General features: G+C 50.8%; 1 protein-coding gene across 8 annotated transcripts in view; it reads right to left on the reverse strand.

Annotated features, from left to right (window-relative positions):
• Positions 1-19,233, reverse strand: part of DAB2IP (DAB2 interacting protein) — a 183,842-nt gene that overhangs the window by 90,201 nt on the left and 74,408 nt on the right. For 7 of the 8 annotated variants that reach the window (XM_074330947.2, XM_088793318.1, XM_074330951.2 and 4 more), the window contains exon 2: positions 10,086-10,189. In XM_074330947.2, coding sequence (XP_074187048.2) covers positions 10,086-10,189 — 104 coding nt within the window. Of the gene's footprint in view, positions 1-9,970; positions 10,190-19,233 lie in introns of those variants that run through there. The other variant, XM_074330952.2, reaches the window with a different exon arrangement.

Here is a 19,233-nt window from a genome sequence, read left to right on the forward strand (position 1 = left end):
TCCAGCTTGGGCATGTTAGCTTTCCCATCCCAGGTGACAACAAATGGCAAGAACCTTCTGGAGACAAGTTGCTGCTGGAAAGTTACTAATGATGGGACTTCAGCTCTGTGCTGGGCCACAGGGAGCTTCTGTTGAATCAGATGGCTCCACCCTGCCCTTCCCGGCACCCTGCTGGCCTGGGGTAGCCCCAAAGCAGCAACGGCAGGGAAAAGGTGTAATCCTATTTCTCCCTGCACCAAGAGCACCAGCACCCCAGGGTACTCTAGTCTAGGGGACCTGTAAACACTAGTGGGAAGAAGAGGCAAGATGTAGGCAGCAGCCCCATAAATCCACCTGAGTGAGCAGTGCTTTTAAAAGCCCTTTACACTACAGGATACAAAACACACTGTTTTGGGAGGGGATTTTATAGGCTATTTCTCCTCCCAGGTGATTTACCATCTGCAGGCCAGGCTCACCTGGGAGTCCTGCTCCTGAGGGATCATAGGAGCCCATGGGTGGAGTCAAAGGCAATTTCAAGGCCAGGGCTCGTGTCCCTGCTGGGCCTTGCCATCTGGTGGTGGTCTAGGTGACTGGTCCTGACCTCTCCTCCCAAGACGCAAGGAGTGGGGATCTCAGAAGCTAGGAGATCGACGCTCCCCCTCCTCTCCTCACCCTGGAAGGAGCCCTCGAGGCAGAGAAATGGGGAGGGATTGCGGGCAGCAGGGCCAGCTATACAAAGGCATGGAGGCTAGGACAGGCCTGGGAGGCCTCGAATGCAGCTGGGGAACTGTATCTCACCCCTGGGAGCCATCGAAGGCACTGGAGCAGGGCAGTAACAATCACGGCTCACTTTATACGTTCTTTAAGCAATTCCACAGGAAAAGTTACTCATCCCAACGCAGGGCCTTGTGTTGGAAACAGATGTCATCACTGCCACCTCCAAAGAGGGCCTCCTGGCTTAGGAAGCAATTCCTACCTGAAGACTCAGATGTCATTATGTCTGCAATCCAACCCAAATGTCATTTGATGTGATAGAGTCACTTTATTTTCTACCATGGGGGGCAGGGTGCAAAGGTATCTGAGCCTTCCCCCTACATGCTATCTCTTGGGACTCTTGGGAGAGAGAAGGGCCTGCAGGGGCCACAGAGTGGGATGAAAAAGGACAACAGTTCCCTCCTACCCCAGGGTGTCCGCCCTGCACAGACACCTTCTGACCAGGGGGGGCCAGGACAGCTGGAGGCAGGGGCAGGACAAGATGAGGCAGGGAGACGGGAAGACCCAGGTTCAAATGCCAGCTCTGTCCCTGATTGGCTGTGTGCCATGGGACAATGCACTTCCCCTCTCTGGACCTCAATGTTCTCATCTGTAAAACAGATAGAATAACAACACTGGTTGGCAGAGACTAGGCTGCATGCTGTAAGCAAGGCTCTGTGACACTAACACTCAGGGTCTCGAGCTCAGTGACCTTTAGCAAGTTCTTCACTCTCCGTCTGCCCTGGTCTTGTCGTCTTAAAAAAGGGGGATGTGTGTTATCCGCCCCTTGGGTTGTGAGGACTAAATGAGACAATGCCGGGAGAGTGCTCAGCACAGGACCTGACCCACCAGACTTTGCAAAGCAGGATTTACAATCCCCTATTGTACAGACAGCAAGTTGCTGGTAGAGCTGAGACTGTCAGCCAGACATCAAGTCCAAGCGTGGACCACCATGCCGACTCTTCCAGGATACCTGCCTTCTTTCCTTTCAAAGCAGTGGTGAGGATGGAACACAATGGCTGCAAACCTCCAAAGGACAACTGTGATGGAGTGTCTATTGGCCCAGCCTGGTGACCACAGGGCAGTGACACTGCCTGACAGTCCACATGTTGGCCTGCCCCAGCCTGTGCCCAGCCTCCTGCTGGAAGGCTGCCTCAGCCTCAGACCTTGCCCCACTCCAGTGTCCCTAATAAGGGTCCCCTTTCAGAGGTCCCCCAGCTCTCTGGTCAACCCACCAGTGCCAGGTCCAGCTAGCCACAGACTTTTCCTGATTTGAGCTGCTCCTTCCACCCAACAATGGGCTCTGGGCTTGTTTAGCAGCCAGCTCCCTGTGGCCCGTGGGGGTAGGGTGCCTGGAGGGGGGCCCACAAGCCCCTGGGACTTCAACTCTCCTCTGGGAGTAGCCGCCCAGGCGTCCACTCGCTGCATTCTGCTGCCCCCAACTGGTGGGAAACCACCCTGCGCCAACACCTCCAGCTCCCTCCATTCGTACTCACCACCAGGGGAACTTGGTCTCTGGACCCTTGGGCACCCTGTCACACCCCTCAACCTCCCGGGATCAGGGATGAGCCGTAAAATCTCTGTTAGTGGCAATGTCGCTTTACGGTAGCAGATGAGGGGTGCAGAAGGGAGGGCCCGAGGCTCTGGGTAAGGTGTGGGGCAGGGACGAACACCGCTCACCAGAAAGGGGGACAGGGTGTGAACACCAGCTGAATGCTTTTCTTGTGCCAGGCACTGAGCCCTCACAGCTGCCCTGGAAGCGAGGGGCTCCTGTGCCCATTTACAAATGGGGAAAAAGAGGCTCAGAGTTGGGCAACTTGCCTGAGCGATTTCACGGAGGGAAGCTGCAGGGCCAAGATTGAAAGCCTGCCTCACCCAGGTATACTGCTAAGAGGAGCCCACACTGCATCCCCAGAACTCAGGGGGGTAAGAACAGAGGGAGAAAAGCCCCCACGTGGCATCCCACCTGCCAGTCACAGAGCCTGACATTCCACCATTGGAAGTGTCAAACTTCCAATTGATAAGACTCCTTTTGTGCACGGAACCTGCAGCATACAAAATGGGAAGTCCGTCACTGACACCTTAGCTGGGACCAGTTTATCCGACTCCTGCTGCCCAGCAGGCTCAAGTGCAGGGCTGGGGAAACAGCTTACAGGGATGGCCTGGAGGTACCTCTGGAGGACGCCAGGACAGAAAAATGAGGGGGTGCAAGGCTGTCTTTGTTTCCTTTCCTCTCCATCCTCACCACCCAAGCTGCCTGAGTCAAGCTGGCACTTCTCGGGATGCGGCAGGAGATGCCAAGTCTCCTCAAAGTGGGTTCTTCCCTCCACCCCTGTCCTCAGGGACCCCTACAAGGGCATTCTGAGCTCAGGTGCTGGGCAGCAGGGATGGGCTCCTGACAACCTACTTGAGAAAAGCAGTTTCCTCGCTCCCCCAATCCTTCATCACCCGCCCCACTCCTGGTCTCTGCCCACAGAAGGAGCACCAGAATCTCCCAGCCGAGTCAGGTATACTGCTCTGAAGAACACATGGCACTCCAGGTCTGCTCTGGCCACCTCCCTCTCTGGGGACTCTATACTCCTTTTAATACAGCCTCAGATCCCATTTGCTCTGTGCGCTGCTGTGGGTCTCCTGTTCCTCACACTTCAGCCCGCTAAACTGCTTCCAGTTCCTGCTATCATAGGCTCATGCTGTTTCCCACCTCCTGGCCTTTGCAGGTGCTATCCTGGCTGCCTGGAATGTTCTTTTCCCTTACTTCGTCAAGGCCCAGCTGACCCCTCCATATTTTTACAGGTAGCAACTAGATGTTAATCCTATTTGTGTCAGTGCTTCACACAGGCCCTGATACAACAGTTGATGCTGATTAAAAATGTATTGAAAGAAAAAAGGAAGGCAGAGAAGGGAGGGAGGAAAATAAGGTAGTTTACAACCACAGTAGGACTGGCACCTCTGCCACTCACTGGCTGCACAAACCTGGACCAGTGCCTTCTCCTCCCTGAGCCTTGCTTTTCTAATCTGTAAAGTGGAGCAAATGAAACCACCTTCCTGTTTCTTAATGGGGCGGGCAGCCTCCCAGCCCTACCAAATACCACAGCCCGTCCTCACTTTCAGGCCTCAGACCCTGGCCTGGCCTCAGATTCAAGAGGCTCCAAATGGCCTCTGGCCCCACACTCCTCCCTTGAAGACTGTCCAGGCCCACCCTGGCCACCCTGGACAGCTCCTGCGCCTGGCTTGTCTGGGACAACATTCGCACTGCAGGAACGGGGCTTCTCTCCGTGGAAGGCGGACACAGACCAAAATGATAGTAATTTTCCTTTGCGGTTTGAACAATTGAATAAAAATTAGGCTCCAAGAAAGGCACAGGTGGAGGGGGCGAAAGGTGTGGGGCCTGCTGTCTCCGCCAACCCTCTCATCTGGGGAAAACCATTCAGACACTGGGTTGGGAGACTCCAGCTCACACAGCTCAGTTGAATAGAGGACATCGGCCTCACAGGCAAATTCCTGGTACTGTGAGGAGGAAACTGCGGCACCATCCATGGGACCCCATCTGGGGTCTGGCACTCCTGCCCTGTCACAGTCAGCCATAGCTGCGTGGCTGACATCCCTCCACTGGTTTGTGGGCCACAGATGTAGGTGTGTCACATGCACATGTGCATTTGAGATGGGCCTGAAGCAGCCTGGAGGGGTGGAGGGAGCCCCGGCAGGTATTCCGGGCAAACCTCGCCTCTCTGGGCCTCAGTTTCCCTGTATGTGCAGTGACAGAGCTGGCTCATCTAATCTGTGAGCCTGATCAGCTTTTCTGTTCCCCACCCTAATGCCCAACTGGAGTTACCTTAGCTGAGAAGGGGCACTGATGGGGGCAGAGAGGCAGACCCTGCAGGGAGCAGAGAATGCCACTTTCCTGCCCCTCAAGTCACCCCTCATCCAGGCAGCCTTCAGCCCACATTGTGGGTTTAGCTGTGGCTGGTGCTGGGACTCAGTGGCCAGGAGGTAGCAGTGCAATGATAAGCAGGAGGGAGCTAGCAGGGGCCTCCCAGGGCGGTGGGACCCACAAATGTCCATTCCCTTAAGCCCCTGCCCCCCAGGAAACATGATGGAGGAAGGGAGAAGGGCTCAGCTGCAGGGAAGAGAGAACAGGAAAGAGCAAGGACTGAGGGGCACCAGACAGGGGAATAGAGAGACTTGGGCTTAATTCCACACCCGGCCCCAGATGTGCTGTGTGACCTCAGGAAAGGACCCTCTACTCTCTGAGCCTCAACCCCGCCTCTGTACAGGGAAGGATTGGACCAGATAATTTCCAACAGCCTTTCCTCGTGGTGTTGAGGAGGGTCACCTACAGGCCTGCAGTTTGTATTCATGTGTGTGTGAGAAAGACAGACAACTGAAACATGGGAAGGTTGTTGGAAAACTGCAGGTGTGGGAAGAGGGGTGAGCAGCTGGGGAAACCCCAAGTCTATATCCCAGATATCTCCTGCTGGCTCCACTCTTACCCATGAACCCCTGTGACTCCTGTGTCCTTTAGGGGGAAATCCAAAGGCTTTAGTCCAAACTTCACCCACTCACTTTTCTCTCCAGGCTTCTCTTCTTCATCCCTCCAACTCATTCAACACCCTAATCACAGAGGGTCGTTAGCTTCTTCCAATTCAGTTAGACTCCCCTCTAAATGGAACACCCCTCTCCCTTTGTTTCTAACAAACTCCTACACATTCCTCAAAGCCCAGCCCCAAAGATCCCTCCTCTAGGAATGCTTCCCTACCCTAACTTGTTCTGGGCTCTCACGGCACCCCAGGTACACCTCCATCACAGCTTCAGAACCAGCCAGGGTTCATACAATTGAGCATCCAGCAAAAGGGGATGGTTGAAAAGAACCAACTCACTTCCAGTAGCATCTACAATCAACCTGGTACTGACTTTATCTGCAGCTTCCACCAGCCCCCTGAGACTTCCCCTCCCTGACACTTCTCCATCTCGCAAAAAATAGCCGTGAGACCTAATTTCAGCTAACCCTTCAAACATGACTCTTCACTTTCAACTTCCCGAGGAGGAATCAATTGGCTGTCAAGTTTCCCAGAGTTTCTGCCACCTCCCACACCCGGGCCCTGCCAGTTCTCCTCAAGGTCGATGGGAGGGGGAGGGGCAGAGGAAGGATGGTGGAAGGACCCAACAGGCACCTCACCTGGGGAGTGTGGGTCTGGGGAAAGCAGTAGGCTGAGGAGACTCATGGGGAGACCTGTAACAGTCACCATCTCCTTACCCCCCAAATCAAACCACAAATTCCTCTAACCTGGGCTGGCAGGTAAGAGGGGGCAGCACGCTGCCATTGCTTAGGGTCCCTGGGCCTCAGGAAGGGAGGTGGGCACATGCAGAGCACGTGGCCCCAGTCTGACAGCCTGTGCAGCTCCAGGGCCCCCAGCTGGCTGCCTGCCTTCCTTCCCTCCCTCTGGCCATCTCTCCCTTCCAGGATTCCCTACTGGTACAGTCTAGACAGACCTGGGTTTGAATCTCAACCTCACCATCTCTTTGAAGACTGAGAGCTAAAGGTCACAGATGAGCAGGAGGTCCCTTTGGTCCCTTGCTCTCACCTCCCTTTCCCATCCTACCCTCCTTCAGGACCCCCCACAGCTCTCAGGGAACAAGCACCACACTAGCCTGTGGCCCTGGGGAACAATTACCCAACTCCACCTCCAGGTAGAAGAAAGTTGCACCACATGGACAAAAGGTGCCATATAGTGCCCAAGTCACAAAGCTAGTATGAGGCTCAGCCCCAGTTCTGCTGACTTTACAGCTCACTCTCTTAGTTACGGCATCAAAACATTTTTTAAGTGCCTACTCTACACCCAAACCACATGCTGCCTTACAAAACCACCTCCCTTCATTTTACAGAAGGGTAAACTGAGGTTCTCCCAGGGCCCCATGGTCTCCAAGAGGTAGAGGTGGAACCTGCACCAAGCCCCTGGTGTCCTGTGAGGTGACTGCAGTCCTAGGCCAACCAACAAAAGGGATAAGGGCCACCTATGGAGGTGCAAATGGCCAGGACTCAGAAGTACCTCCAGCTGGGTCACCACCTTGGACAACCATCCCCTCCTGGCCTGTTTTCATGGAGGAAGTGGACAGAATGAGACCTACAGACTCCAATATGTTGATTCTCCATTAAACTACATCGTCGCAAAGGGGCACCCCTGTGAGAGGTGGTGACATCCCGTCACCCCTGGGTTTGAAATGACAGCGAAGACAGTAGTTATTCACGTATATCCTGCGGTGTCTCCCCTGCCTCCCCCAGGCAAAATCTTGTTCCCCGAGTTCCCTCGGGGAGCTGCACGGAGCAGCAGTCAGCTGAGCGCGTGCAGATGTGGCTTGTGGGAGCGCGTGGGAGCCAGTGTCAGCTCCGGCTGTGGGGGAGAAAGTGCGCTTCTGGTCCTGCACAGGGTCTTGTGTACAAGTCTGTCTCCAAGGCCCATGCCAGGTGCACCTCTGACTTACCCCTAAACACTCTGTTCTTTGGCCTCCACCCTGACCCTCCCCAGATCTTTCCTGTTCTGGAGCCAAAAAGGGAAACACAATCAGATGATAATAATGAATTTCATCTAGCACCTACCACGGGTCAGAACTGGGCTGGCGCAAAGGTCCAGCGCAGTCCTTCAAGGAAGGCATTCCACACTTCACTGACAAAGACAGGAGGATCAAAGAGGCTGAGTAACTAAGGAGGTCATACAGGTCACTGAAGAGCCGGGATTTGAACTCAGATCCCCACCTCTAAACTCTCTAGTCCCCCACCTCCCGGCCAGCTCCAAGTACCAACCTAGGATAGAAACTCAACTCACACCTCTTTCCATAACTGCTGCATACAGTAAAGGACCAAGGTGCCCAGAGAAGGACACAAACATAAATGTCCCCCAGTCCGAGCATCCATGCCGGGCTGTCACTCAGGAGTTGCGTGGCACCCGGCAAACGACTTCACCTCTCTGAGCCTCAGTTTCCTCATCTGTGAAACAGGGAGACAAATGGTACCTCCCCTCAGGGTTGCTGTGAGAAGTGGGTAAAACAAAGCCTTTCCATCCTGCAGACCCTAATTGGGCAGGTGGGACGGGACGTCCCGGGTGCCTTGTAGTTCAGAAGGCTGATCCACAGGTGGCTGCCATGCCAGGAAACAGCGAAGACACCACTACAGGAAAAATGCCAAGCCTAGCTGGCAATTAAAGAGCTGCAAATTATAGCAACTTCAAGGTGTGATGACATACCTATTAGAGCAGCAAAAGAAAGGGAAATGGGTAAAAAGCAATGCTGATGAGAGGGTGGGGGGACAATGAGTGCTCCTCCTCACAGCCAGAGGATGTGCTTGCTCACGCTTTGCAGTCAGAGACCTGGGTCCAAATTTTGACTCCACCATTTATTAGCAGTTGGAGCTTGGGTAACTTCACCTCTCTGAGCCTCAGTTTTCCCATCTGTAAAATGTGGTGCTCAAAGGATCCGCTTCAGGGTTGTCTCCAGGATTAAAAGATATCACATATGAAACACCAGAAACACAGTGCAGGTGGCTATGTTATTATTAGTCATCATTCCCTAAGGTCCCCTGAAGGCTCCAGGGGTCCAGGGAGGGCAGGACCTGGCCTCTACTCCAGTTAATTTGAGTCAAGGTCACCCAGTGCCAGACTCCTGGCCCTGCTTGCAGGCTGGAGGCCATCTCCCAGGGGCCTGGCCACTCCCGGGAAGAGACCCTGAGTCCCCTCTCAGCACAGGCGTCCTTTCCCTCCTCACTGCCCAGAGGCTGATCCACAGGCTGGGACTCAGAACCACCTCTTGGGGAAGCTTGTTAAAATGAAGAGGTCCAGGCCCTTTCTCTGGCCCACTGAACTAAAATCTTGAGGGGGCCTAAGAATCTATTTTGAAAGCATTGTTATGACATACAGACGCGGAAGAATCAGTGGCCTGGAAAAAGCCCCATCCCCTTAGCCTGACACCCAAAGGCTCTACCTGACCCAGATTTGGCCCAGTTTCCCAGCTTTATCTCCCACCCTGTCCTCCAGACCCCTCAACTCCAGTCCCACCAAGCATTTCACCATTCTATAAACATGTCAATTTCTAGTGTGCCTCCATGTTTTTGCAACTGCTATTCCCCCGACCTAGAATTCCCTCTTACTGTCCCTGCCTATCCAATTTCTAGTGACCCTGCAAGACCCAGCCCCAGAGAGCAGTTACCGGAGGACCCCTTTCCTAGTCTACCAGGAACAGTCAGTCACTCCTAGTTCACCTGGAATCCCCATATCACAGCATATTGTGACAGTCCAGCCTGTGTCCTCTCTGTTCCTTTCCCCAAAACCCCCTCTTTCCCCTGCTCCCCATAAGGCTGGCTCCTCATCCCTTAGGTCTCAGCTAAAATGTCACCTCCGTACCACACCACCTCAAGGAAGCCCTCCTGGTTTTCCCTGCTTTTCTCCTGTATAGCATGTAGCTCTGACACAAGAACATGAGCTCATAAGATCAGGGGCTTTATTTACCAGTTGCTGTCTCAGCCAGCTCCTTCCAATCAGCCCCAGTCCTAAGAATAGTGCCTGGTATACTACAGGAATGCCATAAAAATTGTTGAATAAATGAATAATGAACAAATGGTCAAACATCCATCTCCCCTATAAACCGTAAGCTCCCAGAGGAAGAGAATATGTCTACTTTTCTGTGTCTCTGGTGGCTGGCAGAGAACTGGACAAAGGGGCACGTGGTAACGTGCCGAATGGGGGAGTAAAGGGACACAAAGCTGTCTGCACGTGTGTGGCAAGGATTGTAGGGACATAGAACGGCACAGAGAGTCAGAGGTTAGGGGTCACTGGGTTCTGTTTCCATAAAGTTGTTTAGGTGTGTGCTAGAGGGACCACTAAAACCAACAGCTAAGATATATATATACTGGGTTTTATTGATTCGAAAACATCACCAATTATTTTACGTACCACCAAGAAAGAAAAAACACAGCAATTAAATTATGACACACCACAAACTATAACATGAGAGATGTTAAAATGTGGAAAGAAAAATTGTGCATCTCAGGAGCTGAGGAAGCGTGTGTGTGCTTGAGGGTAGATTTATCTGCTCTAACACTAGCCTCTCTTTTCCCGGCTTGGGTCTGGGCCCCTGAGCCTGCAAGGCTATCTGTCCTCCGCTTGCCCCTCCCTCGCAGGGTGGGACCCCCATGTGGCCCCCAGGGGCGGGGCTGAGCCACAGAGAGGGGAGCAGCTGAGTGATTGGATACCTAGAACAAGGGAGGCTGGATGCTCTCCCGGTCCGTGAGGCTCCAGGAAGGGGGGCCGCGGGGTCACAGAGCAGCACCCAGAGCCAGGTGGTGATGGTGACGCAGAGATAGTTACCGTGACCCGGAACGGCGTAGCAGCTGAGGGCTCCATGCTGGGGCTCTTCTCCGAGAGGCTGCCGGGCAGGCTGCGCCGGGAGCCCGGCCTTTCTTGGGGCGACTCTGTCAACAGAGGGAAAGAGAGGGTAAGCACGGACCACGAAGGCCACCCAGTCAGGCCCTCCTACCATTCCCATCTTGGCCAAGACAGCTGGTCCCCATTAAATAGTACAGCCACTTTGGAAAATAGTTTGGCAGTGCCCCAAAAAGTTCAAGACAGAATTACCACATGACCCAGCAATTCCACTCCTAGGTATATACCCACAAATACTTGGAGCATTATTCATAGCAACATTATTCCTAATAGCCCAAAGGTAGAAGAAATCCAAGTGGCCATCACCAGGTGAATGGATAAACACCATGGAGTTTCCACACAATGGAATGTCATTCCCCCGTAAACAGGAATGAAAGTTCTGATACTCGCTGCAATGTGGATGAACCTCGAAAACACGCTGCGTGACATAATCCAGACACAAAAGGATAAATACTGTGTGACTCCACTTGTATGAAATACCCAGAACAGGCAAATTCATAAAGACAGAAAGAAGAGGAGAAGTTACCAGGTTCTGGGGGCAGGGGGCTGGGGAGCAGGAGTTATTGCTTTAGGGTACAGCGTTTCTGTCTGGAGTGACAGAAAAGATTTAGAAATGGATACGGGTGATGGTTACACAACACTGTTAATATGCCTAATGCCACTGATTTGTACACTTAAAATAATTTAAACGGCAAATCTAATTATATGTATATCACAATTTTTTTTAAAAAAAAAAGGTTTCCCAAAACTCACACTTTAAACCATACATCTTATGACATAATGAGCTTCCTGTTACTGGACACATACAAGCAGTCCCTTCAAACATGAGAATCTGCGATCTCTGGTTTCCAATTCAGAATTTTTCCAGAGGCTTTAAACCTGAAAGAAGTTCAAGGGCCTGGCAGTTCAAGGTTAGAGGCCAGCTGCTCAGCTCCAGCTGCTTATTTTGGTGTAGAGCAGCCAAAGCTTCCCCCAGTTCGAGAGAAGCTGGAAATCTGGGGGTTTTTAAATATGAAATATTCTGATTTTTAAATGCTGACAGCTCATTCAAAACTTTCAGCCATGACCTGAGCATGCCTGTTTAAAACCTCCCGAGTCAGGCCAACCTGGCTGCTTTCCTTGTTGGTTCCCCCACAACATGCTTGGCATGGCTGCCTCTTTTCCACTGCTCCAGCTGTGGCCCCCAGAGGACTCTCTTCCTGCTCCTTCCAGCCTGACCCATCCCACAGGCCTTGGAGAAGGCGCTTGGTAACCCCCTCTCTGCCCTCAGCATTCAGCCCCCTTTGGCTCCTATAGCAACAGCCAGGCACAAGTCTCCCCAGCAATGCTCTCACTTTGCAGAGAGAGAGAAAAAGAGAGAAAAAGAGGCTTCCGCTTGACTGCAGATCTTGTAACACCCACACCTAAGCTGGCGGCATCGCCACGTCCCCAGTGCCCTGCATGAAGCCTGTTGCCTGGGAGGAGCTTGGGAAAGACCTGTTGACTAGAAAAGAAGAAAAAGAACAGGGTGCAGGTTTCCCTGGCTGTGCGAACACACAGGGGTCTGTGTCAGAGGCACACGCACAGCAATCCCACTCACGTTCACATACCTGCTCAGGCTCACCCCCAGGGACACATCCATGAAAGTGTGGACATGTGCAAACACACAGAACATGATGAGGAGCAGGCCTTCCCAGAAGACAGCATAGGCTATTAAGGGCAATGTCTCCACTTTCTGGTCCATTGCCTCTATGCAGCTGATTGGACAGGGGGCCTCAGAAGTGTGGAAGGACAGAGCTGAGCCACTCACCCCACTAGGACAGGCTCCAGCGCTGAGCCCTGGCAATGGCCAAGCAGACAAAGCCACCTTGGGCCTGGGAGAGGTCAGCCGCCTGTGGGGACAGGTTCAGGCCCAGCTGAGCACTGGGCAGGCCTGGGGCAGGGGTTGATACCAGGTCTGAATGTGGACTAGCCAGCCCTGGGCCACCTCTTCCAGAAAACTTCCTCCCCTCCTCAGCCCAGGTACTACATCTCTTAGGGCCATGCTGATTTCCTTGTGGTACTCCCTACTTACACCCTGCCTCACTCTAGGGGAGAACCACTTTTTCTGGGGATTTTCCTAGGAAATTTCTTCCCACACTCCCCAATCTGCCCTCACCTCCCCCCGCCCCGAGAATCCTACCCCCGTCACCTACATCTGGGGTCCACCATAACCACTGTGCCCTACCCAGGTGTGAAGCACCGTGTTCAGCTTCTCAGGAACTACCCTCCCTCCCCCAACACACACACACACACACACACACACACACACACACACACACACACAGACACACACACACCCCTGGCCACAGCTTCACCACCTCTTCCTGGGCAGGCAGGCCATCATGGCTCTAGGTAAGAGACATGGAGTCACCAACAAGGCTGTGTCTCCTTTGAGACCAAGACTGGTGCCCCACACAACCTGCACGGAGTACCACGTCTTGCCTCCTGGATCAGAGCAGGAGGCTCTCAGAGGTGGCTCGGTCCAATGACCCATCTTACAGATGAGGACGCTGAGACTAGAGGAAGGGAACTTGTCCATGAGACCCTAACCCAATAGGTCTATAGCAAAGACCACCTCGGGTGTTCCCCAAAATAGCCTTCAACTTCAATTCAGAAGCCCTGGCTGCACTCCGTCTACTACATCAAAAGGTAGATGTGAGGAGGCTGCAGGGCAGGAAGGACAGATGTCCACTCTTCCTCCGGCACAGAGCACAGGAGAGGAGGACCCCAGAGCCAGCTATTCTTCTTAACGTCTCGAATCTCCCAGTGGAGGGCCCTGCACTCCAGAAAAAGCAGAAGGGGAACCTGGGTACCTTTCCGGATGGCTTCCACTTGGCCCCAGCTCCATTCTCTACCCTTCTTTGCCCTGCCTTCTGCTCCAGGGGCTGACCTGTGTCGACCACACCAACCAAGCTTCTGGGCCCTCCAGCTTCCATGGGGTTTGACCAGTGGGGAAGCCCTAGCGGGAGATCGGGGAAGGGAGGGGCCACCCGGGCTGGTTATCTCCATCCACTGGCAGCCCCAGTCCCAGCTTCCATCAATGACTCTGTCCCCTGGACGCTCCTCTCCCAGGCACCACACTCTCTTCCCCTCCCTATGGCCTCGGTGGATCAGCCCCGGCCGTCACTGGCTCTGGGGTCCTACTCTCCTCTTCCTGCTTCCCCACACCCGCCCACACCTCAAAGTATCCTAGAGTAAGTACCATCTGTTTCCTGCTGGACCCCCACTGATCCACCAGGCGGCATCTCAGCAGCTGAGAACCAGTTCCCACAAGTGCAACTGAGGGGACCTCCTTTCCCTGTGAACAGGAAACGAGGCTCTGAGAGCTGTGACGTGGTCACACTACACATCACAGACAGTCTGGGCCTGGCCAGGCTCCCTCTCGGCCCAACACCCCAGCTTCCCCATGCTCTCCCCGCAAAACTCGTAATCATAACCTCGTGAGTCCCTGGCTTCTGGACCGGCGTTTCTTTCCTTTCATTCACTATTATTCCCCCTAAGGAGTCTGTCTAGATACTTTTTTCCTAGTTTTCCCCCATAAAAACTTAATACCACATATCCAGTATCTTTTATGTACTGTATATATACTGGGCTTTATACAGAAAGAGTGGGTACCCCCCCACACACCTTCTAAGAACCAATTTTTTGCCCACTCAGGAGCAATATTGCCCCCATTGAGAATGCGAGCCCTGGACCCATTCAAATACAGTTCCCATATGACACCTTGGACAGCTATGATGAGCTCTGTTTTCCAGATGCGGAAATTGAGGTTCTGGCAGGCAAGTGACTTCCTCTGAAGTTCCCCCAGCTAGGAAGTAAGAGTATATGCTGAAATCCCCTTAAACGGTCCCCCACAAACCCACACTTAGGGCCTCGAGAAGGCTGCAGGTGCCTGGAGTAGGGGCAGGAGCTCAAGGCTGGACGGACTAGTGGAAAGGAGTCAACCCTGACTCTGCTGTGTGACTCCAGACCAGCCCCTTTCCATCTCTGAGCTCAGGATTTACCAACAATCCAGTGAGTCAGGGCGTCAGAACAGTGACTATCTCTATTCCCCACCACGAAACAAAAACCCCCTTAATTGTACACAAGACGGAAAGTTGACCACCTGTGTCCTAACTCTGCCTCCAAGGGTTGAGCCCAAGTCCTTTGACAAAAACACAGCTGCCTTTGGCCTTTGATTTAGCAGCATATCTTTTTTTTTGCTTTTCTGTCGTTTGTTGTTGTTTTCTCATTTGGGGAAGCAGACAATGAGAGACGTGAGACTCAAGCCCCCAGAGGCCTAAGCAACACAGCTGGGTGCAGCATGAAGGCGGTAGCCCTAGGGACAGATCCCCAGAAGGGAGAACCTCTTGGCCGACCTGCTAGAGTCCCCCAGACCTTAGAGCACTGGCCCAGGAGTCTTCCCTTGGCTCAGACACACTGTGTGACCTCCACATGACCTCCCAGGCTTCAATCTGCAAAATCAGGCCACAGGACCAGCTGATCCTGGATCCTCTTCCCACTAAAGAGGTCAAAAGAGCCTCCATTATCCCAGGAAGGCTAAGCTATCTTCCTACTCCTGGAAGCCGCAGCCTGAGAAACGCGTTTTAACCTTCATGTGTTTGCAAAAAATAAATAAAATAAAATCAGTTTCATTCAAATGCTGCTGGCTTGGTTGCCATGGATACCCCCTAATCATGAAGGATGACTGTTACTTGTTCCCATGGAAACACGGAGGCCTGAGGAACATCCTGTAATTTCAGACAAGACACCAAATTTTACTTGTCGGGTTGCAATGCCCAGATCTTACTGCTTAAAAAACAGGCAGAGGCCACAACCTCTAATACAGACATGAGGAGAAAAGAAGTCAGCACAAGTGTAGGAAGAAGAGGTGCGTGCATGTGCTAGACCTCAACAGTGATCAGGAAAATGCAAATTAAAACTACCAGGTACCTGGAAATGTAATGGCTCTGTGCGATGTCAGAGGGATAGTGGAAGTGGGGAGGGGGGTTCACACAGTGTGAGGGATATAAATGATAAACATCTAAGTATTACTTTGTCTTGTGTACCTGAAACTAATTTAAAAATAAATAAATAAAAAACTACCAGGTACCATCTCATACCTTTCATGTAGGTAAAAATGACTAAGAACAGTGACCCCAAATGTTGACAGGGACGTAGGGAACTCTCTCATCACTGCTGGTGAAGTGAAAAGTGTTTGGAGAACAAGTAGACAATAGCTAGTGGGAACAGACACACACACTTAGCGGGGATCAGAAATTCCCTCCTACCTGTCTGTCTAGTCTAGGAAATGCCTCCTCCTTGCACATGAAGATGTGCACAAAAATGTCTACTGCAGCACTGTTCACAGCAAAATGTTGGAAGTAACCTGAATGTCCACCAATAGGGGAATGGACGGCTGCACCTTGGGGCAACCATTGTGTGGAATACTATACAGCAAGGAAGAGGGAATGATTGAGGGACACACTGTTTGGAACTACAATGGAACACAATGGCACTACAAAGGACCCAGTTCTATAAGATCAACAAGTATAAAACTCAGAAATATGAGGTTGAGTGAAAAAAGTAAGTTTCAAAAAGAAAGTGCAATCCATTTATGCACATTTTCTTTACAAGAATGTTCATAGCAGCTTTATTTGTAATAGCCCCAAACTGGAAACACCAAAATCTCCTTCAACAGGTGAATGGTTAAACAAATTGAGGTACATCCATCATGTGTGAGGCAGAATAAAGCCCCCTCCCAAAAAAGTCCACAGCCTAATTCCCAGAACCTGTGACTATGTCACCTTACATGGCAAAAGGCACATTACAGGTGTAATTAAGGTTAAAGACTTGGAGGTGGGAGCTTATATTGGATTATTCCAGACAGGAATAATCTTAAATGTGGAAGAGGAGGCAGAGGAATGAGTCAGAGATGGGATGATGAAAGAAGAGGCAGTACAGAATCTAAGCATGAGAAAAATGATGGAAGAAGGTGGTCACAAGCCAAGAAATGTGAGTGACGTCTATCTAGAAACTGCAAACAGCTTCAGCTGACCGCCACCAAGAAAACGGGGACCTCCATCCTACAACCACATGGAACTGAATTCTGCCAACAATGAACAGGCAATGAAATGGATTTTCCCCTAGAGCCTTCAAAAAGGAACACAGTCTGCTAACACCTTGATTTTATTCCTTCAAAACCCATATCAGACTTCTGACCTACAGAATGGTAAGATGACAAGTCTGCATCATTTAGGCTGCTCAGTTTTAAGGCGTTACAGCAGCAATAGGAAACCAATACACATACCATGGAATACTACTTAGCAACGAAAAGGGAATGGCTATTGCTGTACACAACAACTTGGGTGGATCTAAAGGGCATGATGCTGAGGGGAAAAAGCCAATATCAAAAGGTCACATATGTCGTGTATGATTCCATTTATAAGGCATTCTCAAAGTGGTAACGTTTTAGGGATGGAAAATAGATTAGTAGTTGCCAGCGGTTAGGGCTGGTGGGCAGCAGGCAGGGGGGTGTAACCATAAAGACGCAGCACAAGAGAGATGTTTGTGGTGATGAAGTAATCTTGTATCTTGACTGCAGTGGTGGTTGCACAAATCTACATGTGATAAAACAGCAGAGAATTATATGCAGGCATCTCACCAATATGCGGAAAAGGCGAGAAAGGCGGGACAAAAGCAGCCCCTGACTTCCAGAAGCTGGCCTGCCATTCACAGTTCTGCCATGTTCTTCTCCCATTGGATATAAACAATCTCACAGGATATCAACCTCAGCCAAAGTCACCATGATCAAGTGAGACAAAACAAGTCCACTTCATAATTGTGTCTAAGCAACCGACAAAAGCCAGGTCACTGCGCCACCCACAAAATCACAGACATCCCCTCCCTGGCGAAAATGAGTGACTGCTGCTGCTTAACCAAGGAGAGCTTTACCCTCATGCTTGCCTCCTCTCCTTAGAGACTAGATTTGAAATACCCCATCATAGAATTGCCCCTGCTTTCTGACAGCAGCCAAGCTGGCATGAACCCCAGTGTCATAGACTTCCCCAAAATCACCCAACCAAAAACCCAAATCCCATAGCAAGTTCTTTCTACCACACTCTTACTGAGATGCCCCATGGTTCCCTATGGTGTATGTTCTCCCTCAATGCAATGAGTAATCCCACTTTTTCAACTAGAGGTGTGTTTCTGGTGGGTCTTTGACTGGAAGTCATTGGTCCTGGAGGACACTGTGCTATAATTACAGGCAAACTGGGTGAAGGGTACATGGAAACCTCTCTGTACTGTTTTTGCAACTGTAATCATTTCAAAGTAAAAGGTTAATACATAGCCTGTTAAAATACATGGAATCGTATCTGTGTGGAAACAATTAAGATTTCTATCCCGAGAAACTAACTGCAGACATGTATTGGCATCCAGTCTTAACTGAGTGCAGACAGTGTCCAGCCATCTAGAGGCGAGAAGCACAGGAATAGAAAAATCACTGCAAAGGCTTACCCTGGACTCTTTAGCTGAAATACATTTGCTGTCTATGTGATTACATTAATATGATGTTTTTACTTTCTGTGTGTAGGAATGTGCACTTACTCACATAGAAAAATAACACGAACAGTACTCAAAAACTTGTTCTCAGAGGTTCTCTTTAAAGAATGAGATGAGCAATGGGTGAGAACAGATGACTGTACCATTTACTGAATGAAGAATTATTCAGACTTCCCAAAACTAATAGTAAAATTAAAAAGTATAAATACGTGGTATACCGAATCAGTAGAATTTGTGCCGTCCGAATACATCTGAAGAGGAAAAAGGAAAAGAAGCAAGAGAAAAAAAACCACAAATGACATCAAAATCAACAACAACCCAAATGACAGATGATTAGAGAAAGTGCATCAGGAAAGTCCAAAAAGTGGACATAGAAACAAACCTGTGGGTAAAGAAACATAGCTCCCAAGCCTGGAGCACCGAAAGACTAGTGGCCCCTGCCCCCCAACCTTGGGACTGGACAAAGGTAAAATCACCATGGCAATCGGCCATGGAATCTCCAGATTGTTAGGCCTTACCTGACACAGCAGTCTAGCTGGTGTGTGTGTGTGTGTGTGTGTGTGTGTGTGTGTGTGTGTGTGTAGCACATCCATTCTGTTATTATCTGCTCTTAACAGTTAGGCAAATGAAGATTAAATTTGCCAAAATATTGCATTGATAGGTTGGTAGGTCGCCTGCCTCCCATTGCACACTTTTTTCCAGTTCAGCCTTTCGTTATCTTTGGGAAAGCAAGGAGAGGTGTTCCTTAGAGGTTATTAAACCTTACCCACCTGAGGTAGGCAGAATAATGGTCCCTAAAGAGCCCATGTCCTGACCCCTAGAACCTGTGAATATGTTATCTTATATAGCAAAAGGGACTTTCACAGATGTGATTAAATTAAGGACCTTGAGATGGGAGAGTATCTGGGATGGGCCCAATGTAACGCCAAGGGTCCTTGTGAGAGGGAGGCAGAAGGGTAAGAGAAGGCAGAGAAGGAGGTATGATGATGGAGGCAGAAGTGGAAGTGATGTGGGGCCATGAGTTAAGGGGCAGCTTCTGGAAAAGGCCAGGGAACTGATTCTCCCCAGAACCTCCAGGAGGAACGCAGTCCTGCCGACCCCTTGATTCTAGCCCAGGGAATCTAACGTCAGATTCCTGACCTCTACAACTGTAAGATAATAAAGCCGTGTTGTTTTAAGATACTAACTGTGAGAGTAGGAAGAGGAAACCAGTACACCCACTGATGAAAACACAACTTATTCTAACTACATTAAAGGTAGCAGGACAGCAATGCCAGATCATTGGCCAATTTAGGATTCTTACCTCTCCCTTTCCAAATCTACAGCTCCCTTAGAAAAGGAGAGGCACTTCCTCTTAGAAATATAACATTCATCACCACATATACTGCAAACTTCTTTTTCTCTCCATATGCACTCGTTATCAAAAGACGTATGTGATCAGGGCATACACTTGAAAACCTCAAAAGTAAACGGCACCTTTGTTGGTTATGTCATAATATAGCTTAGAGAT

The sequence above is a fragment of the Rhinolophus sinicus genome, chromosome 16, assembly GCF_057876585.1.
Source record: "Rhinolophus sinicus isolate RSI-liver-muscle chromosome 16, RSI-T2T, whole genome shotgun sequence".
In the NCBI taxonomy this organism is placed as follows: domain Eukaryota; kingdom Metazoa; phylum Chordata; class Mammalia; order Chiroptera; family Rhinolophidae; genus Rhinolophus; species Rhinolophus sinicus.